The sequence below is a fragment of the Clupea harengus genome, chromosome 2 (assembly GCF_900700415.2).
Source record: "Clupea harengus chromosome 2, Ch_v2.0.2, whole genome shotgun sequence".
NCBI lineage: Eukaryota > Metazoa > Chordata > Actinopteri > Clupeiformes > Clupeidae > Clupea > Clupea harengus.
The window spans coordinates 14,647,901-14,662,081 of NC_045153.1; the positions used below are offsets into that span (position 1 = coordinate 14,647,901).

Here is a 14,181-nt window from a genome sequence, read left to right on the forward strand (position 1 = left end):
CCCACTTGCTCATGAACGCACCATTAACTCCAAGCGTTAACAAGTATTAGAGTAGATCGATATTTGACTAGACCCGAGTGGGACTAATCTATGAAGATGACACTTTTATGAACACAATCAATTTCCTTCAACAGATGCAGATGCGGTGACATTTTTAGAGGAAAAAAAACTTGCAGAAACTTATCTTTTGAAAATTCTTTTATATCACTTTGCAGACCATCAAAACATAAAAAATTTACTTTAAGGATGAAAAAATGAAAAAGAGACCACAGTATTTGAAAGAACAAATCCTTTCTTTTTTCATTCATGTGTAGAGACATAGACAAGAATTATTTTGCACAGTCATTATAATATATACAAAATGCTACCTTACAAAAAAACCCACAAACGGCCCTTGGTTTAATGTTACAATGTAGACCATAATAATGTTGCTCTTTCTGGGTGTATATACTTTTATGTGTGTGTGTGTGTGTGTGTGTGTGTGTGCATACGCATGTTCGTGGTACCAAAAATAACTAAACAACAACAAAAAAATTGCAGTTCCGCATTGACATGATAATTTCTTGACATTTTCAACCCTTTCTTCCCCTCTCCACTTAAAAGGATTGATATACAGTACTTTTATATAAGTGCACATGTAAACACATGGGCATTCTTAAAAGAGGGCAGATGGTGGCATTGTTGAGACTGTCGGAACACGAGGTTCACAGATCCAGAGGTCAGCAGGTGGGCTTAGACCGTGCTGGGCTCTTCCTGGGCAGGACCTGGGCTCGCTTCAGGTTCAGGATCGCCGGATCCCTTTGGTTTGGGAGAATCCGTCTTCAGACGCTTGGACTCTGGAGGGTTGCACAAAGGGTCACTGGGAGGGGATGGCCTCTCTAAAGAAAACACACACACACACACTTAAGTTAAAAACAGTACAAAGAAACAATGGCCTTATGACAGCACCATCTTACTAACAAGTTCTGTTACTATCACTTTCAGGCTGCAAAAATGTGGTTGGCCGGCAGCTTGAAATGCTTGACGCATTAGTCCAGGCCCTGCCCTTGTTTCTTGGCACAACTCACCGTGTTTGGCTTTTTCAGTGGAAGAGGGTGTGATGGACTTCTTAGAGGGAGCAGGTGATCGCATCATAACTGATGTCAGAGAGATACGCCTACAAAACACAAAGCAAAGAGTTGTGTGTCAAATCGAAGCGCAGATCAGGCTCGTTCCTACAAAAAATATACTAGTTTGCATTGCATTATGAGTCAAATCCTCCTTATCCCTTGCTTTGAGATGTCACCGTGTGAATAGAAAATATGGCTACTGGCAGCTCTTACAATTAAACATGAGTTGTTGTCTCTTACAAAAGCTGTTGTTATTTTGTGAAGATCTACGGTAAATAAAATTGAAAGCGAAAGACAATGAAGCTGAAAGGAAATACAGTCTGCACTGCACCATCAACCCATCATTGAGGTTTCTTTGTTTTAACAAACATCCGCATTACAACTACAAACACTTCCTTCTGGGAAAGAAGTGCGATTGCAATAATGAAAGTGAAAGCCTACATTTCTATTAGCCGAACAAACATTTGAGGCATAGATAAATCAAGAAGGCACTGAAAATATTATTTCTGTTGTATATTTTGGTTTTAATATTATAAATGTGTTTCTAATAAATAATTTTGCTCCAAGTACCTAGAGATGCTTGAAAGCACCAAACATGTCTTTTAAATGAAGTGATTTTAATTCATCCATACTTTTATCAGACTTGAAATGTGTTGCTGAAGCTACACTGGTAGAGCAGGTTGTGCCACCAATGACCTGACAGATGGATGAAGAAAACCTGATATTTGGGTTACGCTTTCATTGCCTCTATTAAAAGAACAGAGCATTCACGCAATGCTTGTTCATTTACAAACAATTATTTCAAGAACAGCTCTCCTGAAATACATGACCAGAGGTGTACAGATATTTTCTAGATGTCTATTTCTTTCTCCATTCCAGAATGTCTCTACTTCACTTTTGTCCTCATCCCCCAATTTGACCTTGTACCAATGTCATAGCAGTACCACTGCAGTTCTCCACCATTGCACTAGGTCCATTTTGCACAGGGAGGGTGTGAATGAGTATATGCCGTCACCTATCAAGTTAGTTGACAGCATTTCCTCACCCAGCACCTTCAGGAGCACACACCTGGCCACAGGCACTGAAGCACAGACTGTAGTACACCCTCCTTCATTCCAAGGACAACCTAAAGCAATGATGGCAAGGGAGGACTCAAAACCTAATCCTACGCCAATGCTTCATTATACCTAAATCACGGCAAATGCAGACACAAATCAAATAATTATTATTGCCAATTTTGGCCTTCTTTGGCCTCCCCCTCAGCTTCTAGTCTATGGCTCACCCGCTCCCCGATACACCATACATGCCTCATTATTTCTCCATCTCCTTCACACTTCCTTGATTTTGTCCACTTGTTCAATCGTTAGTTTTGTCTTTTTCTCGCCTCTCGCTCACTGAAAACCCACACTTTCTCCCCTCTCTTGCCCCTGTCTCGCAGACCCTTGAAAGTACACAAGGACAGACTGGCCATTGTTTCAGAGCGAAGCTGGGAGGAACTCATTGTTACTGAACACACAGCAGGAGGTCTAACGATCCCCCCCCACCCTTCGTGTCCGTGACCATCAGACCTGGCCTGGAAACCAAAACAACATGAGGAGCCCAGTGCCAAGACTGAGAGTCTGCTCCTTAATCCTGCTCCTCCATTGCAGCCACCACGTGCTCTGCTGACACCAATGTACTCTAACACAACTAACTAAAACAGGTAAACAAATTAAATAGTAGTTATTCAGCTTTTTTTAATCGTAAACTATTCAAGACAGCATCTAGATTCTTAAGAAAGATGAATGATAAATGCTACAGAGTGAAGTAAAACAGACGTTGATTTCCTGTTGCAATTTTTTTTAAACAAAGCCTAACTCTTTTCACATCTTATTGGCACACTAAGTAAATTAAGTTTCTTCATATTTTCAGTTACTTCCTAACACATGGTAAGGTTATGATGGTAAAATGTTAATTCCTAGCGCTAATGATTAAGGGATTAGGCTTTCCTCATTTATCCCTGAACCCACCAAGATCACAACAAACCTGTAGGAATGATAACAGCATGCCACTGCTTCCCATGGTTGTGAGTTTACATTTATTTAGGTATTTTTATTACAATCGAATTACAATCTACTGTAATCAGGGTAGAGGTATTAGAGAAATCTGATTTCCTGAGTTCTGGAGAACACAATATTTCAATGCAATATACACAAGTAATTGGATTTCAAATTAGATTTCTCACCCACTTCCCACCCAACTCGACTTACCAGGAATCTACCTGTAGAGCAGGTATTATTATCTCATCATCGTTATTGATAAGCTCAATAATAAGTTCAGCTATTTGCTAAGGGTTGGAATATGGACTCTCTAAAACCAAGCCCATGTCATATAACCCTATCTACTTATAGAGTTAGCCATTATACTCTTCTATTAGTCTTCATAGGGCGATCAGCAGGAATGTGACCTCTATTGAATGTGAATGAATGGTGAACATTTCATAGAAGCTGTTCATCAGACCTCTTTTGACCAGCCTTGACATCATAGGTTGATTTTCATCAGGTCGTTCAGCTCCCATTGAAAACTCTTAACTCTATTCAAGGCCAACTAATGCATTAAAAGTGATGTAGCTGTGAGGCTTCAAGTCATCAAACAAACATTCACATTTTATAAACCACTAATATCCACAGTGTCAAAGACCACATTTTTGTGGTTTCAAAGTGTCAACTGCTGTGCTCTTAGCAAAGTAGACTATTCACCCATCTGTCAGACCACATACCTATATAGTGGGTACCCTGGGTGACTAGTGGAAATAACAGGCGTTTTATCCTTCACATGACCATATACATGGGCGTCGCCACAATATAACTGGGGGGGGGGTCACGTCCCCCTCACTTTAAAAAAAAAAGTCGTTTGGACCCCCCCACATTTGCCATCAAAATATTAGTACATAACTGGTCTACTAGTCCAGCGTTCTTTCTATTGCTTCACAATCAAATCCGTTCCACTTTATCAGTAGGGGGAATACCCATAGCAATAGAAATCCTGGTTTCCTACACATCACGCACCAGATTCAACTCCCATACTCTTTGATTGAAGCGTTGCGCTAGCTGTTCCACAGAAGAGATGGAAGGAGGGATTTTTCGAGGAAGAGGAAAGTAAGTCAGAGTTGCCCAAGTTTTCCCTTTAGTGGCCAAAGCACCCTTTTGAGACATTCTCTGGCTATAATAGCATTGTCACAAAGATCCTTCTGCAAACATTATGATTATATTAGCTAGATAAGCAAGCTATTTACCTACAACTAGCACTAGGCAATACCATACTTTATTTACCCATTACAAGTGGAACAGCATTTGTTGATTTCTTATTCTGGGACTGATATATGTTGTGCTTTTGGCCGTGTTCAGACCTAGGCGTCTGTTTCAGGCAGAAAGCGATAACCAGGATGTTTTTTTCAAGTAGCTACAAAAAAAAATGAAGGTGGTTTATTTTTTAACAACCGTGAGCTAATCTGGAGTTAACGTTAGCTAACATGCTAGTTTTTCTAACGACTTTTTAAATCCTCCTTTTAAATATTTTGCTCTCACTAAATGGAGAATAAAGTGCCAAAGTTGTCAGTGTCAGTCCTCTGTATTACACCAAAACACTATCCTGGCTATCACCAGACCAAGCTCAATCTTATTTAAGATTGCAGATCGGGCTGGGTTTACCCAGTCTACCAGAACATAATAGTAGTCAGTAATTGCAGACCATGCCGACTCCAAGGAAAAACAATGAAAGACAGAGATCATTTTTTATCTAAAAACATGGTAAATGCTAGCCTGACGATGTCATACTCATAATTCTAGTCAGAATATGAGTCTGATACCGCTCCATTGGGCTGTGATTATGGGGCGTGTTTCAACCGAACCAGGAAAAAACAAATTCACCCCAAAAGCTCTTTGGTGACGTGGTTGATTACGTTACGGTTGATCATCTGTTTATCGTTGTATAATGCCCGCCCTGACAATTTGATTGGTCTATCTATCTCCTCACAGATTTTTGTGAGGAGATAGTTTCTCCCCAATGGAGCGATGCCAGACCGAACTTCCCAACCTAAAATTGTGTGGGTGGGGCTAAGTTCGTCTGGCATCCAGGCTAGGTAAATGCACCAGAATGCGGGAAATTGCATCCACATCTTTCAAAATGTTCTGGGGGAGAACCCCTAGACCCCCCACCAAAATATGTCCCCCCCACTCTCAAAATGCTGCTGACGCCCTTGACCATATACCATCAAAATCAATTTAAAGATACAAAACTCTGCCTATAAAGACAATACCTGCATATGGCTGCTTTAAGTTGGAAGATTACCAGTTGTTAATACAGTTAACATTCGAAACTATACCTCAATGCATTGACCATTTGTTAAATACTTAAATGTTCTTCGTTGTCTGTCTATTTATTTGTGTTTTAACTCTAAACAGGTGTATCAAAGACACCTAAACTGTCCATGTGGTTGTTTTCTGTTATGGTGATTTCTCTATGTCCAGTAAGGGTGGGGGTTTCTTCTATGTAAAAAAAAGAAAAAGAAAACTCATGTATATGTGGATAAATACCTGTCTGAAATCTTTTCAATAAATATATATATATATATATATATATATATATATATATTCTTGGTTAATGCCTTCCTAGAAAACTAGGGTGATATACATTGTTTAAAATGGGCTGAGCACCTGCCTGAGACACTTCAAAGGATCTGCTAAACTAAGCATACCGTATTTTCCGGACTATAAGCCGCTACTTTTTTCCCACGCTTTGAACCTCGCGGCTTAAACAACGATGCGGCTAATTTATGGATTATGATACCTGTGACTGTATACGGTGGCTTTGTGTATACGGTGGCTTTGTGTTTACGGTGGCTTTGTGGAGCTAGGATGCTAGCATGGATGCAGCCGCATGGATGCTTAGCTCCACGCGATTTCTCAGTATCTCTCAATAACTTAACTAATGTCAAAATAACCACAGTCTACCAGCGTAGACAGAACACAACTCAAAACACTTTAGAAAATAAAATAAAAGTTTACAACAATACAAATCCAGTCTTCAAGTTCTTTAGCTCACTGGTTTCAAACTAGCGTCTGTCTTCAATCTAACGTTCTAGCTTCTGATTGACTCTTGCGACTGTGCGCTCTTAAAGCAACAGTGCACTTATCTAACTGGCAAAACTAACTATTGTATTAGTTTTGATATTCATTTTAGCCTGTGTAAAGTCAATTTGTTTCAATGTTGCGGTAGGCACCTGCGGCTTATAGACATGTGCGGCTTATTTATGTCAAAAATAATTATTTTTAAAAAATTTAGTGCGTGAGGCTTATATTCAGGTGCGCTCAATAGTCCGGAAATTACGGTAATAACGTACCTCAGTATTTAACAATGAACTAGTTGACTACTACTACCACCATCTTATTTACCATCTACCGAGATGTGACAGAAGGACATATTAGACACTATTAAGTGCCATCATCAGATCAACCACAGAAAGTTAAACACCAGAGATGTACTGTACCTGGGACCGGAACCCTTGGCAGAGCTGCTGCTTTTCTGGTTTGCTACTCCCAGGGGGGTGAGGGGATCCGAGGAGCCCTTCTTGTTGCAGGGGGTGGATGGAGCAGTTTTGGGGGTGCATGATGCTGCTGATGTTGGGGTGCTTGCCGCAGACTGCCCGGGGGGAGAGGGGGCGGTTTTGGGGATGTCTGGTGATGTTGTAAGAGGCGTAGTAACAGTGCTTATGGCGGAGGAGGCAGGGGTGGAGGGAGCTGAACTGGGGGAGCCGGTGTTTTTTGGGGTGCTGGGTTTGCTCCAGGCGGTCAGCGTGTTGAGGGTAATGCGGCGCGGCTGCGACTTGGCCTGCCGGTTCTGCGGCGTCTTCTTCTCCTCGCTGCCAACGGGTTTGGCAGGCGGTGGGGAGGCCATGGCGGCGGCGGCGGCAGCAGCCACTCTCTCCTTCTCCAGACTGACAGGTGTGCTTGGAAGACGGGGTACAGGCGAGGCTGTCTTGCCATTGGCCGAGTTCCTTTTGCCCTTCTTCTCCTGGGCGGAGCCGGGCGTGGTCACCTTGAGGATGGGCTGCTCTTTGAGAGGGGTTCCGAGCTCACCCTCGGCAAACGTGACGAAAGAGCAGTAGCCGTCTGTCGATGACACAGCCAAGACTAAGCCATCTTTGGTCCTGTATGTGGAAGGCATGCGAAAAGGAGATTAATCCAATGGATTTCAAACCAATTCAGTGCTATTCGACATGCTGAATGCCTTCATTTAGCATTTTGAGAGGGCACATCTAAAGATAATCATGCATGCTTGCTGGAGTCTCTTAAACACACTGTTAATGTCACTTGACAGGGAATGTGAGGAATTGCAGTGGGTATACAACAAAAACAACAGCTGTGTTTGGGGAAGAGGTGGTTAAGTAAATGGGATGAGTGTAAAGCACTGACCAGCTAAGGTCGCTGAGAGTATGGTAGTGTAGGTTGGAGACGTAGCCAAACGGGAGACTCTGCTGGGAGTCGTAGAAGAAGATGGAGTCTTCAGATGCCACAGCAAACACCACGCGGTATGGCAGCTGCAGGGTGTTTGGCAAGGGTTTGACCTCACCATCTGAAAGACATGGTGGTTATGAGAGAGGTTATGAGTAAGAGAGACCGAGAGTAAAATATTACACTTGTGAAATTAAGGCAGCCCTTCTAATAAAACATTTTAAAATGTCTTGTATCAAATGTATGGATTTTGCACTAATACATTTTCAACACCACTTAATGCATGTCATGCATTCTTTTTTTAAATGGACATCAAAATAACATTCAAAACCTGCTTTGCATTTCCACAGTTATTTTACTCAGTCCTTTGTTTGCACCATAGACGACTATACTGAGCAAGATCCAATGTTGCCTCAGGTGTTTCAGATCAATAGATACAACTCCAGGCCAGCACAAATGGACTGTAACGGCACAAATGGTTTTGCTGTTTTGTCGATGATACACAGGTTTAAACTACTGTAAAGCCTTTCAACCCCAGAGAAATGTATTAAGCGCTCACGTCATATCGGAGTGCAACACCGAACCACTGAGCTTGGCTTCACAGCTTAACATTAAAGCTGGTTTTGCCCCAAGATCAAGCTAAGACTTCCTTCTACCTCAACAATGACATAAAAGCTTATAGTGAGTATGAGCTCCAAAGGAGAGCAAGGTGAGGTCTTAAATGTTGTATCGGGAGTCCTCACCTTCTCCCTTCTTTGTTCGGAGCTCAAAGTAGACAGGGCAGCAGCGCACCGCTAGCGTGGCCTTAGAAGGGCTGGGCAGATGAGCGACCGGCCTGCGGGGGGACAGACAGATTTAGAGCAGACACAAGCAAACAGGACCATGATGATTTAAGCATGCAGTTTAGCTGCAGATCGAGTAATCAGGCCCTTTGGGGACAACTGAGATTGAACCTCAAACCTGCAGGAGGGTCTCTAAAAGACCACTGGGCAGAGGTGAACACAGGACATGCAGCAGCCGGCAGATGGACTCACACATCCAAACACAGATGCGAGCACGCATGCACGCTCCCTCTGCGCGTGTGTGTGTGTGTCTCTCTCTCACACACACACACACACACACACACACACACACACACACACACACACACACACACACACACACACACACACACACACACACACACACACACACACACACACACACACACACACACACACACACACACACCTTTTGAAGCTCTTCCTGGAGAACACATATGTAGTATTGGTGACATTCTCTCCGGCTTCCACACATCCCGCTGAGAATGAGGAATACAAATTTAGTGTGTAAGTCAACCCAGGGTGGTGACTACATTATAATGATGAGTATGTTAATTAGAGAGTGTGTGTGTGTGTGTGTGTGTGTGCGTACCAGGGGCCAGGAGGAAGGAGCCGTCTGGAGTGAAACTTAACCGTCTGAAGAAGGACCTCATGCTGTCGTCATGAAACATCCTGTAATTCCTCACCTATAGGTGTGTGTAGAACATGAAAACAACGATGAGCAGGCTCTACAGAATTAATCAAGGTCTTGGAAATAAATAGGCAGTCATGATATTTTGAAATCTTTTATGGGGAGGACAAAAAAAATAACTGCCCAAATAAACACCAAGGCCAAGGCCTTTACTAGAGGTCTGAGACCTTCCATTTTATTCTGATTTGATTCTCCAAAAATGTTCCCCTTGCCACCTCCATGTAATTAGTCATAAAAATCACTACATTGTGGGTCAACACACACACACTTCTATAGCCAATGATGCTCAAATTTGGGACAATTGCAGAAACCATTTCGACAAACAGGGTCTACAAATGGGGCCTAAATCATGTTCCACTTCCACATACCTCTCCCTCAGCTGAGGAGCTTGAAGCCATCTTGCTGATGCTGTGGACCCTCTTTTTCTGGTGGGCATTATACACACGCAACACCCTGAACAAAAGCAATGGAGATATAAAATTGTAATTTTCATCATACACCGTTAAAGATAAACAAAGCCAGTAGAGAGCAAGTAGAACTACAGTTTCTGGTGCAGCAGCAGTTATTTTGGTCAGAAAAGGCTACATACCATAAAACTTCCAATAATCGTCCACTGAAATTTTCTAAAATCAGACAAATGTACGCCGGCCACTAATAGCCCAAAACTCTCTCTTCCATTGGCAGACTATGTTTACACCCAACTAAAATGTAAAACATGTGAATTATTGGTTATATGAAGGTTAACGTGGAATACTGGCAGGGAAACACAAGTCAAATCTGGTGTGTAGGCTAATGGTGTCAAGTCCAGAGTTGGTGGTTAGGATGAGTAGCCAACATGGAGAAGTTTGCAAGAATAGGTTTACTTCTATGTAGGATATTTATAATAGGTAATAGGTACAAGTTTGTCTCATTTTACTGGCAGGTCTCCAATAACTGCCGGGTGCGTAAAAGGACTCAAGCAAATAAACACCAAGGCCTTTACTAGAGGTTTTATAGTATACCAATATCCGTTAGCCTACCTGTCACAACTTAATGTGCAAATATACTGTCCCAGAGGATCCCAGGTCACACCCTGCACGTAGCTTTTGTGGTCATTGAAGATGCACGTCTTCTGACCTGCACATAACCACCAGACACACACAATATAAGTGAAAAAAAAAGATGTGTCAAAATAATTTACACAGCAAACAATGCAACAGAAAAAAGGCATTTATATCCATATATATCGTATTCAACATGAATTACAAAGCATTTATATCCATATATATCGTATTCAACATGAATTGAAAAGCACACAGAAGCATAGGGCCCACCCTTGTTTACGTCCCACATGATGGCAGTGTTGTCCACAGAACCGGACACCATGGAGTTTCCATCATTAGTCCAGGATATGTCATAAACATCCTCGATGTGACCCCTACCACAGAGATAACACACACATGAGCAGACTGCCATAGTGGTCGGGGTTGGGGGCATGGTACCAGTGTTCATTTTGTCAACGAAAATATGGGTCAATGAACCTTTTTCCAATGACTAAAACGGGACACTGATGAGACATTAAATACGTGTACCGGTACTTCTTTTTTTTCTTTGACGGGACTGCGTGTTATGGTACTATGGTTTCCTGTTCATGCCTTCTCTTCTCTCCGTGATTTGTGTGATGCTGCTGTAAGTTACCTAACTGCAACACTGTGATTGACACCCGCTAACATACTAAGCTAAGTGTGCTAGAAGCTAGATATTTATGTCACAACTAACTGTATTGCATTGGAAAACTGCTGTAGCCACCCATCTTCTAACTAAAGTTCTCAATTTCCACCTTGATAGGCCACCTTGTGAACCTCGGGAGAATTTATTTTTTAGCTAAAATTAGCATCAGGGAGTAGGACATCCTAACAAATCGAGTTCGCTAGCGTAACGTAATAAATTGTTTCCAGTTCGCTAACTTAGAGAAATAGAGGCTAAATGCGCGTGACACATCTTCAGATGTCTTTTGCAGTTCTGGTGTTCTTCGTAGCTTGTTGTGCCCACATGGCTTTTCTCCCACAATCCCAATGCATTCTGTTTCTCATTAGTTTGCTCAGTAAAATGATTACACAAAATGATCCAATGTCAACATAAAGGCACGTCTTTGTTTTATTCATAAAGAAACTTTGTATTTATTTGATAGATAATATGTTTTGGTTTCAGAAATTAAACAATGTATTTTTGCCTATATTGTGCCTTTATATGACAACCACACATTCAATAGATTTACTGTATTTAATTTTGCATCAAAATAGGCTAACAGTAGACTAAAATATAGTAAGTCTTTATTGACTAAAACTAGACTCAAATATTGTGATTTTTTGTTGACAAAAACAGACTAAGATTAAGAATGTTTAAATAACTAATTGTGACTAAAACGAACTTGCATTTTGGTCTAAAAAAACTAAGACTATGACTTAAAATGGCTGTCAAAATTAACACGACATGCCACCCAGCAATGGAAGTAGGGACAGAACACGGGGCAACATTAAAGGGAGGCTTCGAGTGGGGAGACAGGGAAAGGCTGAGGCATAAAATGGAGGCTTTAACACTTTACAGAACTACTTCAACAATTACAACCTTTAACTACATAATATGATTGGTAAAAGAGGCTCACCTAAAGGTCTTTAGAACATTCCAGCTCTCTTTGTTGAGCTGTCCATCGTCATCGTCATGGAAGGCGGGAGCCTGCTCCACCTCCTTACTGTCATTGAGCTTCCAAATCAGAATGACTCCATCTGAGTAAGCACACACAACTCTCATTAACACACTGGCCACCACACACAAAGTAGTGTACTGAAGTACATTACACTTGTAATGGGATGAACTGCAACAAAATAAAGATAAAACACTTATAGTAATGACATCAATAATTTCCCCTTAACACAATTACACCTCCCTTAAACTCACCATCTCCTCCAGACGCCAGGAGCTCTTTATTCGGGCAGAAGCGGACCACATTTACAGCTTTAGTGTGGCGCGACAAATTGGACAGGAACTCCACACAGGCCTTCCCATTAGGACCTTTGTCTACTCGCCATATCTGCAATACAGGAAGAGGTCAAAGGCAAGCATGGGCACTCTGAGCCATTGACAGTAATAATGTTGTATACTGCTCACATACTGCTGATGGCAGCCTGCACAAATACAAGTGGATCCAACAGCACTTTCACTAAATGTCTTCTAATGTGTGTTTATCCATTTTGTATTGTAATTTCATAAATATTTCTCATATCCATAGGTCCAATTACAATGTTGGCAGGAAAATTTTTTTAGTCCGTTGTAAATAGCCATGGCTTATTGGTTTTCAGTGTTAAGACCAAACCTGAAATAAGTATTAAAATATTATTGATAGAATAGCACACATCCAGCCACTACGCGTCCAGGTACAGCCACTTTCACAATTGATACTTATACCCTTGAGAGCAACCTCAACGAAGTCACAAACCAGGCATCTGAAGTCCCGGACACGTCCAATCCCATTTATGCATGTGCGCTTACCCTGACTGTTGTGTCCACTCCAGCGGTGGCCAGCCGGTCAATCCTGGCCTCAGGGTTCTTCTGGAAATCTAAACTGTAGACGGGTTCCTTGTTGTGCCAGGCAATCTCACAGGTTATCACCTTCATCCTTTGCCCTACTACAGCCAGCAGAAACAACGAGATGAATTACTAGGCGAGGTGATAAATCACTTGGAAACATACTATGACAGGGGGCAGCAAGAAACTAAGACAGACAATGGAAAATGTTTTTGTGTGGCAACAGAATTAACGTGAGATAGCTAGAATAGCCAACTTAAAACCCTCGCACTAAAGATAACGTTGTTAAGATCCCCTATCTTGCCAGGTTCACATGAAGGTAACGTAGTGACTTCATCTCTGCAGATAAATAACAGTTCATGTTTAGCTCACTATCGTTACTTACAAAGTCCAATTGCTTTACGTTAACGACTAAATACCGTTAACCTGCAAATTGGTGAGCTTTTCTAAATAGCCTGCTAGATAGCCAGATTCCTTTTCTGTAGAACATGACAAAATACCGGAAAACTAATGTTACCTTATTGTCACTTACCCTCGGCTGTTGCGAGCAAATATTAAAATCGAACTTAGACGAGCAACTCTGGTTCGAAGTCAAAAGACAGTAAACCCTGGATCAAAGTGACTTCAAAGCATCTCTGAGAAACATAACTAGCTACCTAGCATTGCCTGTAAGTGAAAGGCTAGCTAGTAATATCTTGCTAGCTAACTTATATACCTCGCTGACTTCAGGAGTCGGTAGAGAAAAGTTCGGTGATAACTCAAACCAAAACACAAGAAATAAATTACAACTACTACGACAGATACGAATATAAATATACAGTGACTGTCAACTTAACGGGTTTGTTCTACCCTTACCTGTTCCCAACTGTTCACAATGTTGCCACGGTTGCCCCAGCTAGCAAGTTTCCCGCGTTGATTTTCATTCGCGGTGTCATTGGAGGACTGCGTCATGCAATATTGTCAAAGCTGCGCAGTTAGAGCGCAGACAGACACAAACGTCAATCTTTCTAAAAAAACAAAAAAACTACAAATGCATGTCCGCGAGAAAATGCAAATATGACTGCACCACAGCAGCAGTCGCCTGTATTATAACGTATGCAATTACGTGATGCTAACATTTCACCGTACGGAAGAATGGTTTGACTCTCCTACCACCTGTTTGACGAGCAATAAATAGCCTACCATATAACAAGGTGCAATGTAGCTATTCGTACACTGATGCTGAACCACACACTCTGCTGTTAAAATATGAATCAGTCAGTGTTCAAAATGAGTCAATGGTCTCCCTTCACTGTGTGCAATGTACCTTACTGAGATCTAGGAAGACCTTGATCACTTCATTCCTCTGAAGAATAACTGCTGTCCTTGCCTTATATCCATGGCAAAAGATGGCAATCAAGATTATTTTTCATTCGTGGTACCTCGGTGGTGGAATGGCCTACCTAGTGCTATTCGATCAAGTGACAAAGTATTTAAAGATTTACCTAAATTTCCCTCGGGATTAA

The 14,181-nt window shown here is 41.7% G+C and overlaps 1 protein-coding gene across 2 annotated transcripts; it reads right to left on the reverse strand.

Moving 5' to 3' along the window:
- Nucleotides 1-274: 274 nt before the first annotated feature.
- On the reverse strand, nt 275-13,635 carry chaf1b (chromatin assembly factor 1, subunit B). 2 transcript variants are annotated; one of them, XM_012837199.3, is made up of 14 exons: nt 13,532-13,635; nt 12,641-12,777; nt 12,050-12,182; nt 11,757-11,877; nt 10,426-10,529; nt 10,132-10,228; nt 9,481-9,565; nt 9,014-9,107; nt 8,831-8,900; nt 8,344-8,435; nt 7,562-7,721; nt 6,637-7,296; nt 1,068-1,156; nt 275-878 (listed from the first exon to the last, which is right to left on the reverse strand). In XM_012837199.3, exons 2-14 carry the CDS (start codon nt 12,764-12,766, stop codon nt 733-735), a joined length of 1,977 nt encoding a protein of 658 aa, XP_012692653.2. In that variant the 5' UTR covers nt 12,767-12,777; nt 13,532-13,635; the 3' UTR covers nt 275-732. The 2 variants fall into 2 exon arrangements, with proteins under 2 accessions (XP_012692653.2, XP_031439772.1); XM_031583912.2 differs by lacking the exon at nt 13,532-13,635 and adding an exon at nt 13,209-13,462.
- Between the last annotated feature and the right edge of the window lie 546 nt (nt 13,636-14,181).

Bases quoted from the DNA above. Each gene is read 5' to 3' on its own strand.
- chaf1b (XM_012837199.3), bottom strand. From the start codon at position 12,766: ATGAAGGTGATAACCTGTGAGATTGCCTGGCACAACAAGGAACCCGTC. The intron at 8,436-8,830 runs GTGTGTGTGTGT...GTCCCCCCGCAG, and splicing joins TCCAGGAAGAGCTTCAAAAG to GCCGGTCGCTCATCTGCCCA. The intron at 7,722-8,343 runs GTGAGGACTCCC...CATGTCTTTCAG, and splicing joins CCGAACAAAGAAGGGAGAAG to ATGGTGAGGTCAAACCCTTG.